The sequence below is a fragment of the Pteropus alecto genome, unplaced genomic scaffold (assembly GCF_000325575.1).
Source record: "Pteropus alecto unplaced genomic scaffold, ASM32557v1 scaffold92, whole genome shotgun sequence".
Classification (NCBI taxonomy): Eukaryota; Metazoa; Chordata; class Mammalia; order Chiroptera; family Pteropodidae; genus Pteropus; species Pteropus alecto.
This window is the reverse complement of record NW_006432447.1, coordinates 7,521,095-7,544,515: the sequence shown is the minus strand read 5'-3', so window position 1 is coordinate 7,544,515 and position 23,421 is coordinate 7,521,095. Positions and strand designations below refer to the sequence as shown.

The 23,421-nt window shown below is 39.6% G+C and overlaps 1 protein-coding gene across 2 annotated transcripts in view; it reads left to right on the top strand.

Moving 5' to 3' along the window:
• The window catches only part of TMEM108 (transmembrane protein 108), a 278,922-nt gene that overhangs the window by 129,338 nt on the left and 126,163 nt on the right, over nucleotides 1-23,421 (top strand). Inside the window, exon 3 of one of the 2 annotated variants that reach the window (XM_006907241.1) lies at nucleotides 7,872-7,953. In XM_006907241.1, the coding sequence (XP_006907303.1) occupies nucleotides 7,914-7,953 (40 nt within the window). In that variant the 5' untranslated portion in view covers nucleotides 7,872-7,913. Of the gene's footprint in view, nucleotides 1-7,867; nucleotides 7,954-23,421 lie in introns of both variants that reach the window. The other variant, XM_006907240.1, reaches the window with a different exon arrangement.

Sequence of the window (23,421 nt, the reverse complement as noted above, 5' to 3'; positions counted from 1 at the left end):
AGAACATGTCCTTTTAGCATTTGGCATTGCTACAATATCATTTAATTCCCTGACCTCAATGTTCAGGTTTTAATTCTAAAACCATAAAAGGGAAGTGTGGTATGTGTTCTTCACCTTGCACAAGCACCTCTCTGTCTCCTCAAATGAGATAAATGGTCTTAATACACCTTAATGCCAGAAGAAGGAGATCTGTGTCATTCTAATAAGCCTCAAGCTCCTGGTCCTATTTTTACCCCATTGCTGACTTCAGTGGCTATGGATAGCAGAACACCCTCCCTCAGCAAATGCAGATAAACTCCAGCTGGTCTGGAGGAACACTCAGGCAGTTACTTCTCAGGCTTCCAAACAGAATCTGCATTACAGGCAGACCTCAGAGATGTCGCAGGTTCAGTTCCAGACCACTGCAATCAAGTTCATATCGCAATAAAGTGAATCATAATCTTTTTGCTGGTGGAGGGTCTTCCCGTCAGCTTATGGAAATTGCAGCACCTGAGAAGCACGAAGTGAAGTGAATAAAATGAGGTATGCCAGTAGCTGCTTCCCTTTCATAGACTTTTCCTTAGCAGATGAATGATTTTTTTCCTTTTGTTTGGATTTCAGTGTCTCATTAAACCCGACAACCTCCAGTATTTTATTTTTCAGAGAAGTAAATATGATGGGAAAGAGAGAAAAGGAGTTCTGTTGAAGGTGTTTTTTATCCTTTAAAGTTTCCTGAGAGCTTGGGCTGCAGGGCTGCTGGAGGACTAGGTGAACGAAGCCTGGGCTGGAGGGCGGATCTGCCCCGCTTCCCCCACTTCCTCCATCAGTGTGATTCTCACCACAGACAGATGCTCTGGCCCTCAGTTTGCCAGAAAAGTGTTCATGCGGGATCTGCATCAGGAAAGCCTTATAAATCAGAAATCACACACTCCTATTTCTTTTGGCTTGCAGTGTTGGCCCACATGAATTAATAGCTAGTATTTTAAAATAAGATTACATATCTGGCTTCCCTTGAAATTTAGGGAAAACATTTTTGAAAGGACTTTAAGTCTCTTTAAGAAAATAATAAAATAAAGACCTTTTGCCTGCTGACAATTGGCGGGAGCCAAAAAACATTATTCCCTATTCTTTCTAGTTCATTATAGTCCCTATAAATTCTCGGACCTGAGACAAAATAACAGCCACTATAATTGCTCACACTGTTGATCACCGGTTCGGAGGAAAGTGAAATATTTCTTGCACAAAAGTGAGAAAATTTGGAAGATAGACTACAAGAGCCCACAAGTTGCAAGAAGAATGAGCGAGAACATCTATTTCTTTGTGGAAGTGAAAGATATTCCTGTGTTTAATATGCAAAGCATCTATATCAAAAGAATTTGACTAAAAACTCCATTATAACCCAAACCCAGCCCTCTGGATACATGCAGCCTTTTGTGACTTATGTCATGTGAGCCTGAGAAACCTTCGTATTTGCCTTCCTGAAGTAATCCAACACTCATGATGCTCGAGCCCTGGGGTGACTTGCTCAATATCAGTCGGTTCCTTCTGTTTTCCCAGTTTCTCTTTGTCCCCAAATGACCCAAAACAGCATGTCTGTATACCCATTAGCTCAGAAAAAAGAGACACATACAGTATTCCAGGCACACAGTAGGTGCCTTCATTTAATCCTCTCAGCAATCCTCTGATTTAGGTGTCAGCCTATTTACAGATGAGAAAGCTGAGGTTCAGAGACGTTAAAAGTAACTTGCCCAAGGTCACATGACAGAGCTACTCGGTGGCAGGCCTGTCTGATTTTTCTACCTACAGCATAGTGCTTCTGCTGCTTACTGGTATGCTTTCCCTGAATTACTTCTTATTACAATGACCTTAGCTTTTGTTGCGGGTTAATAAGGAGCAGCTATGATAAGAATATTCTGTTCATATTCTATGCAACTGCTATTGAGGATGCTAATGATTATCAAAAGATGATCTGTCTAATGATCTTTCCTCAGAAGTTAGTGGCAGGAAAGTTTTATATTTCTAAACAAAAGTAAAAAATATATTTCCATTTATGCAGCCAGAAAAAAAATGATGCTAGCTACCCTTTCAGTCTTTATTTTCAGGAAGCTCCAAGGGAAATGTATTGTCTCATTGCATCTGATGGTAAAATTAATCCTCCCTTTCCTCCACATAATTTTGGATCTCTCTTTCTGATGTGTTAATAATTCTTTTGTACAAGTTGCATCTAGCAGTAAGCTCCCTCAGATTCTTTTTAAGGAAGACAAAGGTATAAATAATAAATAAGAACCTTAAAGTTCAATTTATACCCCTAAGTGTAATTTCTAAATCCACTGTAAATAAGATACTGGATTTAACAAAAGGGGCTCTTTGGGGAGTAGCCCAAAAGCCTTTGGTTCATTTCTAGTTTAAGCGAAGCAAATTTAAATTTAAGAGACAGTTGGTGAGCTCTGGCCTGATATGTCATTATCTTGCCTTCTGCTATTGGGAAATAGTTGCTAACTTGCTCTGAGTACTTACTGTGTTCCAGGCACTGGGGCAAGTGCTTTGCTGCATTGTCTCAGGCTTTGCAGCTAGCACATCAAGTACTCTTCTTATCTCTTTTATAAATAAGGAATATAAAGATCAGAGAAGTCAAGAACTAGCTCAAGTTCTTGCCATTTGATCTTGAGCAGAGACCTTAACTTCTTGGTGTCTCTGTCCCACCTGTAAAATGGAAGAGTATGCTCCTTTCACATTTCTTCACAAGCCTGTTGTTAGTTGATATTTCATCTGTCCTATTCCTCTCCCCACTCATTATTTTCCTGGAGGGCACTCTAAGGTATGTTGGTTACCAGCTTAATCAGATCTTCTCTTGTCCTAGAGAGGTGTAGAGCCCTTGTTCTGTTTTGTTAAAGCTCTGTTGTTGGCCATCTTCATTTTTGCTTCACAAAATATTGTAAAGCTCAACTCAAATACAGTTGATTCTTATTATTCATGGTAGTTGTGTTAATGAAGTTGTCTCAAATACTTAGTGAATACTGAACCATTGCTTCTAGAAGAAATACAAGGTTAGGTTCCTATGAGCCTCTGGTCACATTTTTGTCAACCGATCAATGTGTAACCTTGTTTTATATGTTTCTGTTTAAAGATACCTTATTTAATATATATTGTTGACCCATTAACTTTGAACTCCAGGGCAACAGCACTATAACTCATGCCTGAAAAAAGTTTATCTAAGACGTATTTTGGCTGTCAGGCCCATCACAGCCTTCTTGCACTTAGGAACACAAGAGACAGCACTTGAGCACTATGCTTGAGGCCATTTCAAACAGATATCAAGAAAAAGCACAGAAATGCCACAAAATGGCTTCAAGAAAGGACACTTGTTCACGGTGTGAGAGCTGAAACAAGACAGAACGTTGCCTTGTATGATCCCAGCTGGGAACATGGCACGTTGAGCAACTCATTTTCTGCCACTCTACACATGTCTGCAAATGATTGCTAAAACACCACGAGTATGGATTCTGGGATTACAAATAAATGTTAGGGATATTAACTCTTTGCTTGTTATAAGTTGAATATTTTTTGTGTTTTTGTTTGTACTTTTACTAATTGTATTTTTACTGTGTAGTTTTTTTATGTAATAGAGTTGACCTTTTTTCCTTATTCAGCTTTGACTCAGAGTTAGCAAAGCTTCTCTATTCTCAAGTAACAGAAGAATTTATCCATATTTTCTTCTAGTGCTTGTATGCTTTACTTTTTTCACATTTAAATGTCTGGTCCATTTGGAACTTATGCTGGCGCATGGTGTTTGGAATGGGCACTGTCATCTTTTTTTGCATTACTCTGCCGTGCTCTCAACAACGTTTATTTAAAAGTTCATCTTTTTGCCCACTGATTTGGTGTGCTGCCTTTATCATATCCTAAATTTCCATATAAAATTGGGTCTATTCATGTATCAATATCAAATTGTTTTTAATTATGGAAGCTTTAGAGTATGTTTTAATGTCTGGTAGGGCTGGCAGCTCTTTCCTCCCCTAACCCCACCTTATTGGGAGTTTTTTGTTTTTGTCTTCCAGGATTTTCTAGCTATTCTTTATTTGTTCTCAGTAAACTTATCATTTCAAGTCAATCTGCATATCAAATATCAGAGCTTTTCCTTTGGCTCTTTATTACTTTTTCCTTGCTGCATGGACATTTCTAACTGGAACATTTTCAGTGTTCTACAATAGAGAAATTTCCTCCTGAGTCAATGGAACTATAACTGCCTCATTTAAGTCAATGAGAGAGGGAGGATCCTATTAAGCTCGCTCTCTCTTTGAAGAGTGAGTGGTTCAGGTAACTTGTACCCCCTTGTTTCTCCTGAGCTAATAGTGAGATCCCCAGCTGTGCTGCTGTCTCTGCATGTTCGGTCAGATGTGTTCATCATTCTCCTCTCCTTTTGCTTTTATTCATCCTTTTGGCTGTAAAACTCTGTACTTGCTTGAGATTTCATTCCAGAAATTAGTTGTCATCTGTGGAGCTCCTAAATTATTCCCTGAAGGACCAGATACAATTAATGTTTCCTACTATACAGTTAAAAAGAGACTTTTGAAGGAATCTGATTGTGGCTCGCCATCCATCCATAACAGCACAATTGACCCAAGAGACTCAGCCATCATTACAACAGTGAGTTCAGTTAGGTCACAAAATTAATATACAAAGCTCAATCATTTTCGTATAAAGGCAATTAGAAAATATAGTGGAAACACAAATTCCATCACAGTGGCAAAAAATAAATAAATAAATAAACATGAGATGCCTAGGAATTAACAAAACTATAGAACTTAAATGAAGGTAAAACATACAAAACTCCACAGAAAGACCTGAATAAAGATCAGTTTGGAATAAGTACTAGGCCATATGGTGCTTGTAGTTGAGATGGCCCTGTGTGACCCAGATGATCCCAAATGTTCCAGATTTATGGGCTCAATTGTTTCTTGAAATGTGAATAAAATGACTCTAGTCCTTGCCTTGTGGAAAGTCTAACAGTTTCTCAAAACTCACTAAGCAACTCCAGAGATGATTGAGGGGTGTATGTTCCTGTTGATCATCATAAACTACAGCTGTTTCTCCGCTCTCCTATTTCTTGATCATTCATTTACTCATTCATTCATTTATTCACTATACATTTATTGGGTACCAATACAAGCTATTTTGTACAAGACTTTTGCTGAGGTTTTGAGGATACTAGTGGTGGTTGATAAGTATTATGGGGGAGAAGGAAAACATGTAGTATATAAGAACAAACAGCATAAAAAAAGAAACAGTGAAAAATTAAATATTGCACATATATGTTAAAGTTCACGGATCATCCCCCTGTGGAGAACTTCTCGCTTTATCCTTTATTCTTAGCTCCCACCACTTGCTGCTGTCTTTTGGAGTTGCCTCTTTTTGTCTCAGTATCTCTTATCATCTCAGCCTCTCTCATTTCTGGATCACTTACCCTCTCTTTCTTAGCCTTTGGGAACTCAGACCTGTTATTTTTATAATGGAGAGTAACTTAACTATCTTTCTCTCTCCCTCTTATTCATCCAGATGACACTCAAAGGTGCATCAGTTTTCCTAAGCAAAGAATTCATTGAGCTATTGTCCCTCTCCCCTCCAAAAGCATTTCTCATCCTCTGAAAAGAATTCTTCTCATCTCTAGAGATACAATCTAAAATATCATTTATTTTTCTCCTCATCATACTTGGACATTGAAAAGATCAGGTCTCTCCCAAATTAATAAAGCAAGTAGAATTCCAACTATAATTCTAACTATAATCCCAATGATTATTTTCCTGGAATTTAATAAAATGACCTTAAAATTAATTTGAGGGTAAAGCAAGCTCAAAGAACAAGACAAACCTTAAAAAGAAGAGTAAATATGGAGGACTATTTCTACCAAGAGTAATTTAAACAACACTTATCATCATAATGGGAGAATGAGCAAACAGAAGTAAAACAGAATACGAAGTCCAGAAACAGATCTAAAAGGAAATAAAAAATACCAGAAGAAAACACAAGCAACTGTTTGTGTAATTCTGGACTGTGGAAGGCCTCTGTAATCATGATAACGTGTGCGTGTGTGTGTGTGTGTGTGTGTTCTTGCAAACAAAAACAAAACAAAACAAAAACATGCCTTATATCATGAATAAACCTTGAAAACATACTAAGTGGATGAGCCAGACACAAAAGGCCATGTATTGTATGATTCTATTTATGTGAAATGTACAGGATAGGCAAATCCATAGATTAGGTTGCCAGGGGCTGGCGGGAGGGGATAACGAACTGAAAATGACTGCTAATGAACATGGAAGTTTCCTTTTCAGAGTGATAAAAATATTCTGGAATTAGGTACTGGTGATGGTTGCCAAACTTTTGAATGCACTGACAACCACTGAATTATACACTTTAAAGGCTGAATTTGCTGATATGTGAATTATATCCAAATAAAAAAAAATTTTTTTTAAGATAAATCCGTTCCATTTGGTGTAGCATGGAAATAAAAGACAGCATGCCAGTAGAAAATAGCTGAAGAATATTTTAAAGATAAAAGTACGCGATGACACTTGTTAAAAAATGGTAAGGCAGACTTTACTCCGGAATGTGGAGATAGGTATATGAACCACTGCAATGGGATTTTACCGTGGAGAAGAGAAATTGGGTTCAAATCCTAAAACAGCATGAGCAAGTGAGAATTTAGCAAGGAACAGAGTTGGGGATTATTGGATGGAATATTACTGAGAAGAAATATCAGGGGTTCTGGCTAACCCGACCTATCAGGATTCTTGCTGAAGGCAGGCCAGGATAATCATCACCTGCGGATGGAGAAGGATGTGGCGCCTGATCAGATATTGAGGGTGGGGGATTCTGGTTAAACTGACTTAGCAGGGTTCTTGCTAAAACTAGGTTTTACAAGAAATGCATGTAATGGCCTAAGAAGAGGATTCACAGAGCCTGACTAAAGAATCTTTGTCAGATGTGAATGAAAAATGTTCTAAAGACAAATGACTAATAAACATAAAATACAAATTAAAGCAATGAGATAGAATATATGCCTATTGGCAAAGATGGAAAGAAATTATAAATTTTCATCATTGAGTATATTGTAGTCTAATAGATATCCTTATATACTGATATTGATGAAGATCAATTTAGCAATATATTTCAAAAGCCATAAAATGTGTCCTTGTGATTCCATTTCTAGGAATTTATCTTAAAGAAATACTGTGTGCCATTTCAAATAAAGTAGTAATGTAATAGTTACAGCACAGGAGGATGATTCTACTAGGGAAAATAATTAGAGTGTATAATACATAAAATGAGAGAGACCAGTAGAAGTCTCAAGAATTCTTAAAAGGCTGCGGAGATAGGCAATTTGTATTTTCTTGTATATTATCTATATTTTTGGTTTAGCTATATTTTTCAACTTTTCTGTAGTAGAGGTATCTTATAATCGGAAAATAATAGAAAAGTTGTTTAATACAATTTCAAGTGTGGTAAAGCTTTTTGAGTGTTTCAATAAGCATCATAGTGGAAATGAGATTAGAAATTTCTTATTTTTCCTGTTTCAAAACTAGAGATTCAGGGGAGATTAATTGAAAGCCCTTGAAAATTTCAAAGCCAGATTCTTACTCTCTAGTTACCCATATAAGTTCCCTTCAGTGCTGTGTATAGTTTCAGGATTTGACCAATTGATTAATTGGTGGTTTTATAACATAACTGTTGTAAATTAAATTAAGGTATATCCATTTCAAGAATTTTCCTCTTCAGAGTCAGGTATTTTAGGCTTTAAAACTAGGATCATGCTGCATGGAGGTCTTTCTGATGATTGACTTTAATCGTGTTCCCCAGATATAACAATTTTCTTCTCCCAATTTCCTAGACAGAATCATGAATAAACTGGAGGACAAGAAGGACCAGATGATACCATGAAGAGAAGTTTACAGGCCCTCTATTGCCAACTGTTAAGTAAGTTGATATCACATTTCTTCTTTGCTAGAATATGCCAGTGTTATTGTTTGTCCAGTGCCAGGAACTTATACACTTTTGGAGGAAGACCTGGGTTTGGTCAGTGAGAGAGGAAGTAAATTTTTCCCTCTACTTTTGTCTAGGTTTTTAAAGTATCAAGTATTAAGTTATCCTATCACCTTGGGTATCAGTTGTAATGCAGACTCTGTTATGATCATTCTAAATTGACATGTTAAGCACAGTTAATTCTACAGTGAATGTCAAAAACATTACTGCTCTTGTTTTTGTAACAAAATCAAGGGTGGTCTTGTATGACCCTCTGTAGGTTTCACATGGATTTTTGTCCCATAGAACCTGTTAGCACTCAGTGTTTGTACAGCCTTTGGCTTGGAATGTTTTGCATAGCTACACGTGTTCTTAAGTAATGAGTGGTAAAAATGTGATTTCTTTAGGATTGATGGTGGAATGAAGAGTGTTCATTTATGACTTTTTACGTGTTGCTCATGAGTTTTGGGGGTTTGCCATAAAGTGCCAGTTGCCATCTAGTGCCTGAATAGCCTTTGGGATTGGAATTGTTAATAAACGAATAGAATAACCAATATCAGTTGGTGGGGCTGGTGTTTAGATTAACTTACTTGGGACAGCAGGCTTTGCCCACTGCAGGTCAAACAAAAGCACTCGAGTTAGGAAAACTCAAAGTTCATTGTGTTTGTATGTTTCTTGCTGAGGCAGATAAAGAGGACCTATCTTTCCTATGCTGAGTGGCTCCTTATTAACTTTTGCCAAGAAAATAACATGAAAAGAGATTGAGATGCAAATCAGTTGGCCCTTAAAATTTAGCAGTTCAGGTTACGTTGCACCCCCTGTGCAAAAGCATTTTATCTACAGACAGCATTCTGGTTGATATTTTAATTGACTCATTTCTGCTATTGAATTCTAATCCCTGAAACACAGATCACGTCAGCCTGTTTTCAGCCTGATGGAACATTGCCAGGAGTTGTAGGGATTCTCTCTTATTCTTTTTCCATGTATTCCACAGGACCGTAGGTTTGTCGTTGCCTTTTTTTTTTTTTAATGATAAGCTTGCTTGTTAGAGAAAAGGCTTTATAGATTGAAGAAGCAATGTTATCAATGAATGATTAACTCCACCTTGATGGGAGAGGGGACATTTGAAGGATAAAATTACACACACACACACACACACACTCACTCACTCACTCACTCACTCAAGAAGGGGAGACAGGCTTTACAGGCAGAAGAAACAGGAAATGAAAAGGAGCAAAATGAGTTCACTTATGCTGATTATATGCCTCCGCAGTTTGCATAATATTATAAAGTCAAATATTATTTGAAAGGCATCAGGTCAGTATTCTATGGTTCAGAGCCAACTCTTATGCCATAACAAGGCCCTTCTTCCCAAGCGGAGCATCTGTGAAAGTTGAAGGGGTTTTCTTCAGATTATCTGGATTGCTGGAGAAATCTACTTCGTCTTAACAGTCATTGCAAGTTTGCCTAGAAATGCAGAGTAGGTAGTTTCTTGCTGGTTAGGAGGAAGGTAGATAGTGGCCTTCAGTAAACCACCCTGATTGCTAGATAGCTGATTGTGGGCTGGAGCCCAGCTTGGAACAGAGCTGGAGGGTGGAGCACTTGGGCACTAGACTCAATTAATCTGACTTCAGGGCATGGTTTTCACAAGTTCATTGAGATGAAGGGGACTGTTACTTAAAGCATTTTTTCTCATGAGAGGAACTGGACATTTAGTAAAATTCCTAGATAACGTAAACTGCCTTGCATACATACATACACACACACAATAGCTCATATATGTCATTAGGCAGCCAATTATTAAGTTATGCCTGGATTAACATCCACAAACAAAATGTTTTTTCAGTGTCTAAAATAGACTTAATAATAACAATCAACATAATGTTACTTTATGTGACTCAGCAAACTGATGTTTTTAATTTGTGGGGAAAAAGCCCGATAAAGAGAGCATCTGGTTATCTTTTGTTTCATAACAAACCACTTCAAAACTTCATAGCTTAAAGCAACAACAGTCATTTATTTTGCTCATGAATCTAATTTGGGCAGGGGTTGGCAGACTCTCTGCTCCAGTGTCTGGGTTCTGGGCGGGATTAACTCCAACAGCTGGAGGCAGGAACAGCTGGGGCCCGCCCAACATTTTTTTCCCTGAGGGCTTTTTGCATGACAAAGTGGTGCTTCCTCCCAGCAGAGTAGCCTCAGGGTAGTCAGACTTCTTACCTGGCAGCTCAGGGCTCTGAGGCCAGGGCAAACTCTACAAGGCTTCTTATAAATTAGGCTTAGAAGTCCCAGAACAATACTTCAGTCACATTGTATTGGCCAAGGAGGTCACTAAAACCAACCCAGATTCAAGGGGAGAGAAATTGGACTCTATCTCTCAAAAGGAAGAGTAGTAAGAAATTGTAGTCATCCAGAGTCTACAACAGGGAGTATCTGTTTCGTTTTTTGGTTTTTTTAAACAAACACAAAAAAACAAGCGCTTACTAGTAGACATGAGCCAGTTCATGAGTCACTATAATCATCAGAGAAGCTACTCCCTCTTGAATGCCTACTGTGTTCGTAGACATTTGCTAATCAGCTTCCTGCATCATCTCATTCATATCAAGTACATGCTTCAAGATGAACTGTTACCAATAAATAAGTTAAGGACTAGCCCATGGTGACCAGGTAGTGAGAGATGGAGTTGGAATTCACACTCAGCTCTCCCTGACCTCTTCCTTCATGCCACTTTTTTCATCCTGCATGGCCCCTCTACCACACACAGGAAAAATCAGCAGTGCATCCTCCTTGCTATCCGTATGGCTAGACAGGGGTGATTCTAACTTGTGATCAGTAAGGTGTGCATCTTATTAGTCAGGTGAGGCTAGAAAAAGATCCGGGCTCTCTCTGGATCAGTGCTTCACAGTCAGCAGTCATTGGGGCTTCTGTGTGTCTGATAGGGACTGAGGGATGCAATCTTTGGCAGGCAGGGCAATTGAGGTTTTAATATTTTACTTTTATTACAACTGACTTTCTCTGCCTTTGTTTTATTTCTCGGGCTCCATTCCACAGTGCAGTACCGAGTATTTCATCCTGCCAGCTTTAGCCCTTAGTGAAGGTTTATCACGACTTATGTGTTACCTTGGAACAACCAAAAACTTGAGGATGGGGGTGGTGATGAGAACTTTCGTGGTTAATATGTAAAAACCAAAGCTGCTTTCATTTTTCTATTTGAGATCTAAGTAATAAAGTAGATGTGAAGCTAGTGCTAAGAGTACCTGGACTTCTGAGCTGCATACCAGAGTTCAATTCCCAGAACTACCACTTGGTAGGTGGCTCATGTTAGGTAAGTTACTAAACCTCTATGAATTTGATCCTCACATCTTACAAGGCAAGTGAGATATTAATGATCATTGATCCCATTCTACAGAGGAAGAAGTTAAAATGATCAAGGATGCTTTTCTCAGGCCATGTCACAATTTTTTTTAAAGTAATAGTGGGAAGTAAGGAGCATCATCACAAACCTTTAAGAACACAATGCTGCTGAGAAGGACGCTGAGTCGTGAGTTAGCAGATTTGGTCTTTGCCTCGGTTCTGTGTACTGGAAATTGTTTGTGTTACTTAATTGTTAAAATTAAGACAATTATTATAAGCTTATGAAAATAAGCTTTTATATACTAATGTCTAATCAAATCAAAGTTGTTTGGATACTTAGAGTTAAGGGATGATTAGCTTTAGGAAGTGAATAAGCGTTTGCTCTACGCTCAGGCACTTGTAGTTCTTAAACTATTCTCCATATTGATACATCTTGCTTTTCCATTCTCTGCATACACTGGACTGTTGATCACACAAAGTAACCCTTTGCTCAACCAAAAGAACTGTCTGCAGGCCCCTGTCTTACTTCAGAGAAGGAAAAGAGAGAACTCCTGGTGTGGATTTGGTTCCCTAACCTATAGAGGTTAGAAAGAAAAGGAGACCACCTTTTCTGCTATCTTTACTAGGGAGTACAGGGAATTGTGTCTTGGTCTCAGACTTAAATTACACACACACACACACACACACACGCACACGACCTCCCCCCCGCCACCAAAATCCTTATTAGCTAGGCACACACACACACGCGCGCGCGCGCGCGCGCACACGACCTCTCCCCCGCCACCAAAATCCTTATTAGCTACCTCTCTGGACTTTTCTAGATGTAATGAGAAGCTAATTAAGTGTGGAGTTCATTTCTGATGGACTGAACTGCCTCTCATCTGACCTCTGGGACTGAGCAGAAGCGCCTAAAATACTTTAAAGTGAGCAAACTATCTTTGGTGCCTTTTCAGCTCTAACCAGCTCTTCTCACTAATCAGCTACCTCGTGACTTTATTCTTCTCTCCAGTCACTTCTTAAACTAGAAATTTCCATGTAAGTAATATCTTCTGCAAGGGATTACTATTTTCCCTCTTTTCCCTCCATGCTTATCTTTACCTCATAATAGACCCAAAGTCCCCACCATGGTACCTGTCCAGGCCAGTGGTCTGTGATCTGAAGTTCTTATGTGTTCCATTAAGATGTGAAGCAATCTGACAAAATTAATTAATGCCAAGGTGTACTTCATTGGCTAAGGAGAGTTAAGGAGCTTCTCCATAACTCAAGGATATTTGCATTTTTAAAAAAATTATTTTACATTCTGAAGGCAAATGCTATTTCGGTATCATTTTAAACAGTATTGAGTATAGCAGTTGAAGCAACTAAGTTTCCCAAGGCCTGTCAATTTGTCTGGATCTCCTTGAGTCAGTTTCAGATCATTTCTCTTTCTGGCTCATTCCTTTCCTCTTTGGCCGGCTAAAACCAGAAATGATCTTATACCTTACCTGTACCCTATTATCATCATCATTCATCTAGATTTCCAACCCTGAACACCTGAAGTCATCCTTGACTTGTTCTTTGGCCCACTCTGGGTGCATTTGGATACCAGCTCCCATGGACTCTAATATGTTGTGAATCCATTCATTTCTCTGCTTATTGATGGTCTTCTTATGTTCTTACCTTTTAATCATCTCCCTGCTTGTTGCCCTATTTTTAGGCCCCCTCCTTCGAATCCATCCTCATGTCGCTGCAGAACTAGCTGCCTGTCATCTGCTGATAACCTTTCAGTGGCTTTGCATTACTAAGAACAGCAGTTCTCAGAAAGTGGTCCAAGAACCTCTGGGGATCCCTGAGACCTTTTCAGGATGTCTGAGAGGCTCTCCATTTTCCAACTACATATCTTTATGAAGCCAGATTTTTTGCATATACTTCAGCTACATCACAACAGATTGAATATGGAAGCTGGTATGAGAGCCAACTAACTAGCTGTCTTTCATAAGCCAGATATGTAAAAGATTTACAAAAATATGAAACAATGGCATCCTTCTCACTGATTTTCTTAATTTTAGAAAATAGTTCATTTTTCTTTAAGAATGTTGTTTGTTAACATGTAACGAGTTCATTATTTTAATGAATTAATTTTTTTTTGTTTCTCAGCTTTAATTTTTAATACAGTGAATATTTGTAGATATAGCCCATATAAACAAAGGTCGTTTATGGTCCTCAATAGTTCTTAAGAGTTAAAAATTAAGGAGTCATGAGACCAAAATGTTTGAGTACTACTGACCCGAAGGATAAAGCCTGAATTCCTTATGTTGGCATTCAAGACTGGTTAATAGCCTGGTCCCAGACTGCCTCTTCCACCTCATGTCTCACCACTCTCTCCTTTATACACGCACACCCCACGCACACACACCCCACTTTACCTGGTGATGCCCACGGTGTGCTCTAGCCACCACAATTGACATTTCACCGCCCCCCCCCCCAAAAAAATATGTAGCTCTGGGTATAATGTCCTTGTTTTCCTGTCTTCTAGTTCCTTCTCATGGGACTCCATTCATTCCCCTATCTCCAATCTAATCTAGAGCTTGAATTATAGTGGCACTATATGTTTAATGTAATTACCATCTGTCATCAAATCTAAGATTTCAGTAATTGTAAGATACAGTAATTTTACGAACCACTGAAAAGAAAAAAATGTTGCTTAAACTGTAAAACTGTCACATTCTATCAATTACATCTTAATGTGGAAACACATATATGGATAAAATATGGAATTATTAGGGCAGATTCTGGCTAAATGGGTTACGTAGTCCCTGGGTTTCGGCCACTAAATTCTCCTTTAGAACTAAGTCGCAGCAAACCCGTTTGTATTCCCAGCTCCCTTCCCAGGTAAGTCCTGGTGTCACAAAGGAACATTCCTTTGGAAGCTGGATTGAGATCAGAGTACTTGGGCTGGACCTAACTGAAGTGGGCCCATGTATTCTGTCTTCATGGTTTGTTTCTCCTGCTAAGAGAGAGGAAATTTTCTCTGCGGTTAAGGGGGAAGAGTTGATATAAATTGTAACTGACACAGTGTTTCGGCACAAACAAGAGTTGACTCCAGAAACTCCAGAAATGTGGGTTCCTTTAGATGTCACAGGCAATCATAAAGATACTGCTTTGCGTGTATGTATGAAATGAGAGACCTTCTTTTCCTCCTCCTCTGCCGTTGAAGGTATCTTCCCTTGCACACTGCCTAGTCATAACCTCTATGGAGATAGAAGTGTGGCAGCTCAGATTCTGGACTGCCGTGAATTCTTTTCCAAATTATTTTCAATACTTTCCATATAAAACATACCAATTGATCAGGCCACCACTGCCAAACCCCTGTCTGACTGTCTGCCACCATCTCTTGCAAATCTATCACTCCTGAAGCTATTAAAGACTGCTCCTGAGAAAAGAAAGGATCATGCTCTGTTTAGTAGCCCAGAGCCATTCATCAGCCTTTAGTTCTCTCCTGCCACCCCCAGGGGCTATAATAATGATAATGACAGTTTCCTCTCTAGTCAGCATTATGGAAATGGAGGCATCTATGTCCTCTACACTGCAGTTCAGTATTTTAGACTGGATTACTCTGATTGGCTTTCCTCAGTGTTTCTCAGACCTCCCTGTACATTAGAATTTCCTGGGGAGATTTTAACAAATCCCCTTACCCTGCCAGACCCCACCTGAGATCAGTTAAATCAGAATCTTTGGGGAAATGGTGGGGAGTGTGGGGCCTGGGCATCAGGTAATCCTAATGTGCAACCAGGGCTGGGAATACTTGGCTTAGAGCAGAGGTTTTAAACTTAATTGTCCAATAGAATCACCTGGGAGACTCATTTAAACACACATTGCTGGGCCCTACTCCCAGGGTTTCTGATTCAGTAGATATGGGAGAGGGACAATCATTTTCATTTCTAAATTTCCAGTGATGTTAAAGCTTTAGTCCAGGGACTACACTTTGAGAATCATGGTCTTAGACTTATGAAGGGCTATTTTGGAGCAAGAGATGTGTTCAGCTTCCTTGAATTAATTGAGTTGCCTGGTGGTGAAGTGAATCTTGGAACAAAACCAGGGTAAATTTTGTTTTTAATTTTCATGTTACTCTTCAGGATACACTGGAAGTTAGTTTTTATTCTGTTTTAAGGGTGAGAAGGGCACAAGGAATAGACTACAAAGGAAAACACAAGAGTGGCCCATGGAACTTGATTTTATATGACTATTTCTTCCTCCCTTTATGCTGGATAATTCTTCTGCAAGTCAAGAATTTGAGGCTGGAATTTTTTTTCATTATGAAAAGATTTGCAAATGATTTCTAGGGAGAACAGGTCTCTTTGATTCTGAATGGTAAGTCATTCACACAGAAAAAAATGAGGCAGTAATGTTTTTAAATGTAACCTTAACCCAGGAAGTTTAGGCATACTGGGTCCTTAAAGGTGTCATGTTGATTTAATATCTTTTACATTTTAAGTTGTAATTTTTTAATTCGTGTGAGTCAACAATTCTCGTGCAGATTGAACAAACCTTTAATAAGACATTCTTGGTGGAAGCAATGCTAGTGAAGACGGAGAAATAAAATATCTTTAAAAAACTCAATTTGATGACTTTCAGTTGCATTCCACTACAATTGTCGGCAGGGATGTAGGTGAGGGAGGTCCTGCTCACACTTGGAAGAGGTGTTGACTAATGTAGATTTAAATGTTAACTCTTAATGAGTAAATTCAAATTTCTATATGAAAGTATTTTGGCTAAAACGTATGGTGGGAGAGAACACAGAATTTGGAGAAACCTTGAAGGTGGAAAAAGGAGGCTCAGATAAATATCACATTATTTCATTGATATGTTATTTTGACCAGTGGTAACTGCAAAATAATTGAGCTAAAAAATAAAACACATAACACTTATTTAAATAGCTTAGCTATAGAAGTTCCATGTGGAAAAAGTATCTCATATTTTATCCCAAAAAAGTTAGTCTGCTATTGTCATGACATTCAGTTCCTCTTTTGGTGAGTGCCTTCGATCGGGCTTCCTAGAAGCAGATTTCGAGCCCTGGGACAGGGAGTCCTGAGAAGCAAGGGGTTAGGAAGCGCTCCCAGGAAACCCCAGAAGCCCAGGGGCAGGCCTCAAAAGGGAAGGAGACCTAGCAAGGATGTGGTACCAAGCAAAGCCCCACAGAAGCTGACCTGGGCTTAGGCTCTCCTGTGAGCTCTGTTAAGAGTACAGGTCATGCCTTGGACTTGTCCTCATCACAGGTAACAGAGTTAGAGTGTTACATTTCTGGATCTGTGGGTCACTGGATGTACCAGACACTGTTTAAGCACTTTAAATTAGTGATGTACATATTATCATGTCTAATACGTTTGACACGTGCAAAGCATTTAGAGCAGTGCCATAAACATGAGGTTGTTATTATTCTTACCACCATCATCATATATTCTCTTATTCTTCCTGTTTCCCTGGACTTAAAGTAAAACTTCATCTCTCTTCTGTACCTAGGCACTTGTTCTCATTCTCATGCATATATTATAAATTCAAACTTTTATACCTCCCTCTTTTCCCCTACCAGTCGCCCTCCTAGATCTCATTCTTCGAGAACCAGTCTGGAGTTCTGTCTGAGGCTGGAGGTGGCCAGCAAAGGGCTGATGATGAAGCCGTTCGTCATGCGGCCCCTTGGTTAGAGATGTAATTGAAATTCCCCCTGGATATGGTTCCATGGGCTTCTCTTATACATGATTAAATTGTGATGATAAATGAGTGTGACCAGGTATTTTATTCTTTCTCTGGAGATGTGGCTCTTACAGATGTCTCATGGGAAATGTTTTTCTATAGGTGGAACTTTAGCAGAGTTCTTGCCAGTCGGAGAATCTGGATCTCCCCAGTCAATGGATACTTCAAAAACAAACAGTTCTGAAAACTAGGAAATTATTTATGGCCTTCTGGGGGAATTAGTGTACAATTCTAAAGGAAGGAAGGCCATCTGTGTGCAGGGCATCTCTTTGTTCTTGTGAGAAAGCTGATCTACGCTTTAGAGAAAAACATTCTTGTGTGTGCACCAGGGAGTTTAGAAGTTTATCCTGTGATGCAATATGAGAGTTGGATAGATGTCAAATAATTTTATTTTCTTAAAAGGGACAGAGGAGGGGAAGAAGAGAGGGAGGCATCAGGTTGCTAAACCTTGAAAGGGAGGAGAGGTCAGGATGTTTCGATTTGCTTCCTCTTTTTTCATTTTCCAGGACAGGATTTTTAGTCCTTTACATGGAAGAATCATAAAATCATATACTTACAGGCTGAAAAGAAGATCCTTTAGTAATTGCCACCCATTTAAAAGATGAAGGAGATGACACCATCCTAAGAGCATAAATGACTTGTCTAAGATCCAAGCCTGGTTGACGTGAAGGCAGAGGCTCATGTTCCAGTCACACTGATTTTCTTTTCCTTCCTCAAGTATTCCAGTTTCGCTCTTGCTTGGGGCCTTTAACCAGCCGTTCCTCCTGACCTAGCACGATTGGCTTCCTGCTATCCAGAACGTAGCCCACACGGCCCCCTCCCAGCCGGCTTCCTCACCACCCAGGCCATCTCCATCACGTTACCCTAGTTTAAGTTCTACATAGCACTTGAAGTTATCTGATGTCATTTGTTGCTACATCTCCCTTTGGAATGCCAGTTAAAAGCCAACATGCCATGTTCCAGGCCTAAAACACTGCCTGGCACACAGAAGACCCCCCAAAACACATGGTGTAAAAGTGGAATGAACTGGACAGAGGGACAGTGGGAAGGTTTCTTGGGTGGTCCTGTCGTCAAGTGAGACTCTATGTAGAGAGGATTGGAACTGTGGGCTGGATCAGCACCATCTGATAAACATAGACCACAAGCCACAATTTTAGATTTTTATAGCCACGTTCAAAAAACTGGGAAGAAATAGGTGAAATTAATTTTAATAATATTTCATTTAACCCAGTATATTCAAAACGTTATCATTTCAACATATAATCAATATAAAAAATTATTAGTGAGATATCTTGCTTTTTCCCACATCAAGCCTTTGAAATCCTGTATACAATGTGCACTTACAATGTATCTCAAATTGGACACTGAATTTTTATCAGAAATACTTGATTGACATTTAGATTTCATAAAATTTACAGTTGAAAAATTAAATTCACATACTTAACATTTTTCTAATAATTGAGTTAGTTATAAGTTTTTAAATATAAATTAGTTAAAATTAAATTTTTAAATTGAGTCCCTTAGTCACGCTAGCAACATTTAAAGCACTCATGTCACACGTGGCTAGTGCTGCACAGATCTGTACTGGTTGCAGCAGACTGTGGGTTTTGGAGATTCTCTGCCCTCCCTGCCTGACATCAGCCCTGTGATACAGACAGAGCCTGGTGTATGGGGCCCATTGAGATGGGACACCAAGGCCTTATGCCAAGATAAATGCCTGTGCCTCTAGCCCACCAATTTCTGGTCACCATGTTAAGAAATAAGAGTTGGTGAGTCCTTTTAAGACTTTGAGAATAAAGTTGTTTTTATTCCAATTTGTTTTGGAAGAAGGGCAAGCTCAGGGGATTCTCACAGTGCCCACAGAGAATGTGTAATCCAGGGTCAAACACAAAACATGATGCACACATGTGGGTCTCTGCAGATAGGTGGCATCAGGCTCATGGAGCACCCAGGGCTTAGAGAAACACAGAAACACAGAGAGCAGAGGGCTTGACTCCAGAGCAGCCCTGCTCGCTCAGGTGCCTGTGATTGAATGAGCTGCGTCTCACTCACACTCACACCCTGTGGAGGCACTGAGAATTTATCTGTACAGAAAAGCTTTTTTTTTTCTCAGATCCTTGCAAGGCCGTGAACTAAGGAGCATCACTCCTCAGAAGAGTGTTATAAGATCCTCCTGCCTTCTGTCTGCCATCTCATCCTCATCTCGGCTTTAATCCTGGCCTGGCAGTACTGCGTATCCCTCTGTTACCAGGGAACTTAATGATGCAGGGAGCTCACATGTTATTTCTCACAGTTTCCCTATACTTTTCCAGAAGGCCTAGATATCATGCTGTGATCTAATTCTACCAGCAACACCAAAGGAAAGTATTTCATGCTGTGTGCATCCCTTGGGAGAAGAACAGGGTCAGCGTTATACTCTGAAACATCAGATGTCACAGGCTTTTGTCATGGCTCTAAGTTAATTACCAAGTGACAGTTCTTCTCTGCTAAGAACATAAGCAGAGTAACTCTAATTGAGATATCCAGAGTGCAGATGCCCACATAGCCAAGGTGCCTGACAAATAGACAAAAGCTAAAGTTTGTCATGAAGAAAACTGTTTCAAATAAATCCTTAAATCATAAATAATTTGTAAGCACAGCTCTTCCCATAGGACCAAGCTGTCAAGACAGGAAATCTGAGGAGACATCCCTACTTTAAATCCCTCTCTTTAAGCCCTGGGTAGACCACCTGGTCTACCCTTCTGTTTTCACTCTTTCACCTACTATGTGTCAGGCATTATGCTAAGCACTGGAAATGAAAAAACGTGAGCTCTTCCTTCTAAGACCTCTCAGGCTAGTGGAGAGAGAGGCTTCACACAGAGAACTAGAGTACAAATGTGGTCAGTCGTGGTCCCTTATCACACAGTGCGCCTGCCACGTGTATGGCTCTGTGGAAAATTCTGGGACTACAGAGAGATATGAGGCATAATCTCTGCTCTCAAGAAGCTTACGGTATAATCCAAAAAATAGATACAGTAGATGAAAAGAATATAGGATGTTATAGGATTTAGTAAGAAGCCTCGGGTCAAGCCACGTTCTTAAATCCAACATAACAAGTAATGAAGATGACTTTTGATCCAACTTTCGATTCCTCCATGTACATTTTAATTGGTTCCAAACTTGGAGAGAGACAATCATTAGTCACCTACAAACAAAGGAGACTGATGAAAATAAGCCTTTTATACTTTATAAAGTGTTTTCCCTTCTAAAATGCCATTTAGTCATCCTGACAACTCTGTTGATTGGCATCATTTTTATTGCCATGTTACCATTAAGGAAATGGAAACCCAAAGAAGCCAAGTATGGTGCCCCAAATCCTATAAGGAACTTGGAGCCAAGTCTTCTTACTCCAAGTCCAATGTCTTTTCCAGAGTCCCACAGCCTCCCATGTTTTACCTAGGTAACAGTTCTTTTACTGAGAAAATTGTGCTACCCTCTCAGGACAGTTATGCTTTCTGATTGTGTGTTTTTTCTTGGAGTTTTTCAACTTTAGTCAGCGAACTCCTCCAGCCTTTCCCTTGCAATATGCCTCATCTTGTTTTAGCAGCTTTGGTGGTTGGTCTTTTTGTCCTCCCCACTCCCTGTGTCTATTTAAAGAAATAAAACAAACAGTAGCAGGATAGAGTTTCTGGCTCCCAAGTCAAATATTGGCTGGGAAATATTTGGGAAAAGAAATGTTGCAACCCATTAAAGTGATGGGCAATTCCTTTCATAAGCCGATGAATCTGTAGTTCATTTAGCCTCATTATTTTTTAGTTAGCATGCTCTGGTTTGCCATCCTTATGGCTATATTTTTAGAAGTCTTAGATTATTATAGCAACTGTGAAAAAGGATGGGAAAAGAAATCTGGCTCCCAATATACATCCTGCTTAATTGTTTCTTGAATTTGTCTTCATCTAGCCCTCAAAGGATGCTGCACCCTCCCCTGCTGCTGACTGAAAGCCGCTATACTAGTGTGGTTGCTGATGAGGCCACCAGGTGATGAAGGATGTTTCAGGGTGCTGGTGGTCTTCCTCCTCATACAGTCGGTTATTCTTGACACCAGCTGGATGTGGGAGGGTGGAGTTGGAAAAGGCCAAAGAGGAAGCTTGGATAACTGTGACATCTCCTTCACAGTTCTGAGTGAAACATTAACAATTTGTGTTAAGTCTGATATTCTAGTCATGGCACTTAAGCCTCATTCAAGCTGATGTGACAAGAGCAAGAGACAATAATGGGACAGCCCCACTGTACATCGGAGGAATTTAGAAAGTAAATAAATATGGCAAACCATTGGGCCACACCAGTGCAGTGAAAGGCAGGGAGTCTTAGCCCTTAAACTGTTTCTCTCACACTCTGGTTAATTATGGAAAAGCTTTGAAGGAGTTGTAAAGGAGAAGAGAATACACTGAGCATGAGGGTTGTAAACTGATGTTATATTGCCACCTCCTGGGTCCTACAGTAGCTCTCCTTCCTCCACATGCCCTCTGCTTTCTCTGAGGGTTCACCTGCTGTCTCCTCCCCAACCCTGCCTCCAAGTTCTGCCTTTGTTTCTCCCCAGGCACTCCAGTGTCCTGTGGACATTAGAACTCTGCCATAAATTCATCTCAGGATTGCCTGCAGAGCACCTGTCATTGTTTTCCCCTAAGGAACTGGATTCTATTTTCTGAAAGTCCTCCGTGCTAAAGGCCAGCCCTCAGCAGACTGGTCACCCAGAGCTGTGACAGGGAAGCCAACTTGGCCTGGAGTCTTTCGATATTGCCTAAGCGCCACACCTGAGCTCTCATTACCTGGGCAGATGAAGACCAGATAGTTTCGCATCCCATTTCGCATCCCAAGTTGTCATCAGCAACACTGCCTGTATCTGGTTAGTTTTCTCCAGCTGCTCCGCCTGCCTCGTCTTGGTTCTTCTTTCACATCTTCACTGGTTCATTGCTGAGGGGCCACTAGTGCCATACTGTCAAGCCCATCTGACATAGCTCCTTTTCCTTCAAGAGAAAAGAATATGCAAGATATGGTCATGGGACCAGAGAAAAAATCTGTTTGGCATCCTATTTTGTTTTCCCAGAAGAAGGGTGATATGGTCCAATGAGGGAGTCCAGAAGAGAGGTGATAAAGATGTTTTGAAGAAGCCTAGCATCCCAGAGTAACACAGAATTAAGAAATGTAGTTAAAGGAGTACAAGGAATTAGAAAAGGGGTCATAGTTGAGTCCAGAGTTATGATGAAGATATGAGGATATGAGGTCAGGGTGGTGGAAAGCCAGGGAATGAAAGAGATGAGAAAAAAGAAAAATGGGAGACAGAAATTAGAGTTGAGAGTATGGAGAATTTTTATAACCTACCCTTAATCCTGTAACTGGAGATCATAATGCTATAGATAGTTTTAAGTCATTATATTTTATGTGCTATTCAATGCAATTTCTATAATAGAGAAAAAGTCCCCAAAAGCCCAGAATATGGCAGTCTGAATACCCCAGTGGTTTGGCAAGTATCTTGCAAAATTCTGTTCTTTAACCAGTGAGGCTGTCTGCTAACTGCACAAGTGAACTGTTAGGGTAGATTTCAGCAGGGGGTAGTAATTCTGTTCTTTAACCAGTGAGGCTGTCTGCTAATTGCACAAGTGAACTGTTAGGGTAAATTTCAGCAGGGGGTAGTGAGTATATCGAAAGCCAAAGATATCCTAAGAAATTAAAGAGGAACAAGATAAAAAGCCTAAATAACAAAGTTTGTTAAATTTGCTGAGTCAAAACACTATAATATAAAGGATCTGCCCATTGTACTGAATTATTTATACTTATATATTTTTTTTGTTTATTTAAATAATGTGGTCTCCTTTTGTTTTAAGATATTTTTCCTTTCTAGTTATAAAATGGTTTTGAACTTAGTCTTCTTGCTTTTATTTATTTTTTTAATTAAATTTATTGGGAGTAACATTGGTTAATACAATTATATAATTTTCAGGTGTATGTTATCATTTGATATCTGTATATTCTATTGTGTGTTTACCACCCAAATTCCAGGTTCCTTCAGCTACCATATATTTGATCCCCTTTACCCACTTCACCCTCCCCCTACCCTCCTGTATTTGACCCCTTTTATCCCATCTACTTCCGCCCTCCTTCCCCACTCCCTACCCTCTGGTAACCACTAGTCTATAGTCCATGTCCATGAGTCTGTGTTTGTTTGTCCTGTTCCTTTGTTGCTTTTAGGTTTATATCCCACATAGAAATGATATCATGTGATTTCAACTTTTTCTGTCTGGCTTATTTCTCTTAGCATGATTATCTCGAGTTCCATCCACATTGTCACAAATGGCAGTATTT